Source organism: Macadamia integrifolia, unplaced genomic scaffold (genome assembly GCF_013358625.1).
Source record: "Macadamia integrifolia cultivar HAES 741 unplaced genomic scaffold, SCU_Mint_v3 scaffold766, whole genome shotgun sequence".
NCBI classification, from domain to species: domain Eukaryota; kingdom Viridiplantae; phylum Streptophyta; class Magnoliopsida; order Proteales; family Proteaceae; genus Macadamia; species Macadamia integrifolia.
In genome coordinates, this window is record NW_024870535.1 from 194,918 (window position 1) to 199,723 (window position 4,806).

The window sequence follows — 4,806 nt, forward strand, 5'->3', positions numbered from 1 at the left end:
TCCAAAACACCTTATTTTCATTCGTTACAGGCAGAGTATGATGTTCCAGGAGATGTCAACCACCTGCTAACTCCAGACTCCAGTGTTCTGAGTTCAGACTCGGCTCGCAACGCTTGGTCATATCTTTAGTTTAGGAATTCATATTACAACATTAAATCCATAGTCTCCACCATTAGTAACACATTAAGCCTTCCCAAGCAGTGGTGCGCCAAATGCATCATCACCAAAAGAATAAAAGAAAAAACCAACTGGAAGAAGTGATCACATGAATATGCATGTTAACAATTTCAAGCATTCTATTTTCATATCTGACAAAATGTAGAAAGGACACCTAGTGTTCTTCCACCAAAACCTGAAATCAAGTTCTGGATTCCTTAGTCCAGTTTGGATCCTTTCTTCTTTACATAAAGGCAGTATAAGTACTAGCACACCAGCAAATATTTAACTAAGTCGTAACCCTACGGAATCTATTTCTTCCTTCATAAAATCTCAGAGATCTCCAAAACTACCACCTGTCTGGTGCAGCATTGCATCAATTTCATCTCCATCCTCCATCTCAAGCTGAAATGCAAGTCATATCTAATATTAGGATTTAGAACTGTTTTAGAGAGTACAATGCGGGATGATACTTGTTCTAGTCTGCAAATCCAGACCATGAAATGCCTTCTAAAAGCACGACAAACATGAAAGAACTTTATCTTTTGTTCTTAGATAACTGTTACTTGTTCTAAGAAAAATGTTCACCTTATGTTTGAGTCAAAAGTATTATTAGTTCTTTTACCTCATTTTATTATTTAAAATAAATAATATTCTGTTTTTAAATGCAAATGATGGCTTGCACAATGTGAGAGAGAGAGAGAGAGAGAGAGAGAGAACCTCATCAGGGGTTTGCTCTCCACGGAGTCGCCGACCGTCAAACAAGAAGGCAATAGAATTTTGATCTACAGACTGACGGTCACAGTAAGCACTCATGAGCTTCCTTAGTTGGGTGCTGCGTTTGATCCTGAAAAAGACCTCATTCCCATCCTAACAGTAAAAAATAACATAATGATACAAACGTGAGAAACAAGAGTACCCTTTCAAGAAGCAAGACAAACAATGAAATAGCACAAAATACCAGTAACTTGAATTACCAATAAAACCTTGGTCCAAATGTGTTCTTCATGCTTCAAAAGAAGCTAAGCCAAGTCCATTACATACTAAAAAGAGCAACCCAGTGCACAAGGCTCCCGCTACTACTGGGTCTGGGAGGGGAAAATGTACACAGCCTTACCCCTTGCTTTGCAGGAGAGGCTGTTTCCAAGTTTTGAACCTATAACCAACATGTTGCGGTAGTGCAACTTATCTGTTGTGCCACAGGCTCGCCCACTAACATGTTGCTAGTCCATGACATACTATTAGCCAATAATCAGAAGTCCATATACCAGATCTTTTGTAAATCTTAATAATGATTAAAAGATGTGATTCAAACCCTGGTTCAGTTGACATAACACATGGACGGCTGAAGTGATGGTTCCATTCAATTGGCACCCCTACTGTGGTACCAGAACCGCTGACCACAAAACATCACAACGACCACAAATAGCAGCAACCAAATAGTTGAATAGTGACAACAAAGATCAAACCACAAAAAGATAACTGAATTAATTTTCATGCTCAGTAGTTACATTGGATGTTGTCAATGGCAATTCATTAATGACTTCTGTTTTGAGTAACCAACGTATTTTCCCTGTATTATTCCTGGCTATACATGTCACCACGCTATATAATAATTCTTCTGATAGTAACACAGAGTATTGGGTTTTAAAAACTCAACTCTTCTTGCACATGGGCATATTCTTCATCTCTTTATGGTCCAAGCCTGTAACTTTTGGTTAGGACATTTACTCTACCATGTTTCGAGGGATGCTTCAAACTGATAAACTAGATGCTATGTAATTAATAACAAGCAGGAATGTGACCCTTCGTATTCATCTATGAATCTTTCCGAGGGGAAAGAAGCATGAAGGAACTAAAATCTAAGAGATCAGAGAAAAGAAAAACACATGCCATATCATTGAATTTCAAAAAGTCTACACACACTTCTTGATTAACTGCAAACACATTTGAACATTTTCAGAATCCTATGCAGACAAGTCTTGAGTTCATATTGAAAATTATTATAACAGATCAGCCAAAATCATAAAGTTTAAAATGGTTAAACATGGAGACTTAAGAAAACACCCAAAATGCAGTGACAAGTAACATTTAATGAATAAAGAGCAACCTCATAAAAAACAAATGACAAATAATTTATCCCACAAACATCAATTAAGAGAACTTTGGCTTGAGAAAAGTGAAGGACCACAAAATTGTGATTTCTCATCCAAAAAGAAGCAACCCTCCAGCAGTCCACACAAGAATACTTGGTTGGCAATAAGTGTTTCCTTCAATTTTATCAGCTAGCATGTCCACACCTCACAACAACGTGAGAAACAAAGGATTGGGATGCAAAGCATTCCTCCACAGCGAAATTCTAACGATATATACCACCACCATATATAACATTTTTCTCCGGCCAGGGTGTTTTTTTGAATAATTGGATGAATGAGTTTGGCATCATCTCATCAACTAAGTTAAGCACCAAACAATGTGATTATTAACTTAAAATTGGAAACCAACTAAAAGCCAATATGTAAGTTACAAAAAATGAAACATCTTAACAAGCACGGAAGGTAAAGATAACCTCAATTGCAAAACTCACACCCCACAAAGAAAAAATTCAATCCTTTGGTTGCCATCTATTCATTGTGAACTTGATAAAAGAAACTATAAGCATGGCATAAACAGATATATGATATGGATTAATATATCAACTAGTAGGTATAAAAGCAATATGTACACTACATGCATACTCCATAAAATGCAGGACAAGCACAACTACATCAAACAAACATAAGAAAGCAAACATCAAAGCACTTGAAACTCTCATTAATGGGATACAATCCATCTCAAACTCACCAAAGAGCAAAAAATTCAAAAAAATAATTACTTCCATACTTTCACCTATCCTGCTCCAACTCCAGGATTGAATTCCAAGTAATCAAAACGGTAACCATTCTCAACCCCAAACATAGTTTCAAATCAAACATAGAAGAACAAAAACCCAGAGAACCCATGATCAAATCAAAGCCAAGGAAGAAAAATAATCGATTAAATTAGAGGAAAAAAACAAATGAACCACAATGACTCCTTCAGATTCAAATATAATTTTAAAAACCCAAACCCATAAGGAAAAAAAAAAAAAAAAACCCAATATAAAGATACATAGATTTTACCTGACCCTTAACCTTGAGATTAATGTGAGCTGCTTGATCCATAGGCTTCTTCTCTTCTTCCTGGGCTCCAGACATCTTCAGAGATTTCTTAGTAGGGTTTCCACTGCGAACAGATGAACAGTTATGAAAGAGAGAACACCAGGCGTCTGGCTCGGAGACTCAAAAGAAACAATTGAGCCTTTCAAACAAACCCTTTTCGTTGATTCTATTGGCTTATTTAAGATGAGCCCTAAAGGAAAAAAAATTGTATTTTATATGAAATTGAAATCCGCGAAAAAGGCAGATTCTGAAAATCCTTGATTCGCTAGGAAAGATGTTAAAGGTGGCCCACAGATAAAGGGACGGATGAAATTAATTTAAGTGGAATCAGACGGCTGAGTACATCAAAATGGTGGAAACTCGAGGTTGGAGTTTGGATTGGAGTGGGAAAGCAACTTGCAATAGGATACACGCTTATCTTGTGCTTTTAACCTCTTGTACTTTTCCAAAGATATGAGGTACAATGTCTGTGATTTGAGACTCTCTCTCTCTCTCTCTCTCCAGATTTTTTTCTTTCCAATGAAAAGCATCGCTCTCTAAAATCTAGATTCTTCCTTATCCAACCCACTCCCAGTCCCCGCAGCCCATAGGAACCAAAACCGGCCTCTTGGATTTATTTATGTCGAGTATTAAAGCTTCTAAAATATTTTTTAGGGGTAGGGGTAGGGGTAGGGGTAGGGGTGGGGGTGGGGGTGTATGAATGTATAGACACATTTATATGTGTATATGAATGTTTGTATATATAGGTATATATAAGGATGTTTATATAGATAAAGATAAATTTGTTTATGTACATATTCATACGTAAAAAGATATGTTGTCTATATATTCTGTAGATAGTCTGAAAATTTGACAAAGGCTATTAACAAGTGTTTTTTCCCCCAATTATGTGTTATGTTCTTTGTAGTCTCTTTATGTATCCAGTATTCTTTGTGTTCGATAACCATATAGTCTTCGGACTTTCCTGTGTAATTACATGTAGAAATACAACTTGTGTGATTGAGAGTTGTTTTATCTTAGAGGTATAAACAGAATAGTCAACCATGTATAATTAGAGACATTTAAAAATCTCAAAGATAGTATCTTTTGATACAACTCAACTCCAATTTTGTTTGTTCTTAATTCAAGAAGAAGGATTATTATGGTGTTGTAGTACAAATATAACATATTTCAGATAAGTCTTATACTCTACCCATTTATTTTTCTTAAAAACCCAAGAGATCTTAAAGTTAAAGAAAACATATTGACATACCTCTGATGTGCACTTTCCTTTTCATGATTTTGTTCTTTGGGGAAAAATTCTACACGTTGTCATTGTGAAAAAGAGGGTTTGAGAGGCTGTTAGGGAGAAAGAAAGGGGTATATAAAATATTTTACAAGGGGTTGTTACCGTTAGTCTTAAAAGGGGCCTGCGTGCAATTTCAAATTTCAACTTACAATGTGAAAATCT

General features: G+C 36.0%; 1 protein-coding gene across 1 annotated transcript; it reads right to left on the reverse strand.

The window, feature by feature from the left end:
- Nucleotides 1-249: 249 nt before the first annotated feature.
- Nucleotides 250-3,515, reverse strand: LOC122069923 (small ubiquitin-related modifier 1-like). Its single transcript, XM_042633985.1, has 3 exons — nucleotides 3,318-3,515; nucleotides 877-1,026; nucleotides 250-561 (listed from the first exon to the last, which is right to left on the reverse strand). The coding sequence occupies exons 1-3, from the start codon at nucleotides 3,390-3,392 to the stop codon at nucleotides 490-492; spliced, it is 297 nt and encodes a 98-aa protein (XP_042489919.1). The 5' UTR covers nucleotides 3,393-3,515; the 3' UTR covers nucleotides 250-489.
- Nucleotides 3,516-4,806: the final 1,291 nt, after the last annotated feature.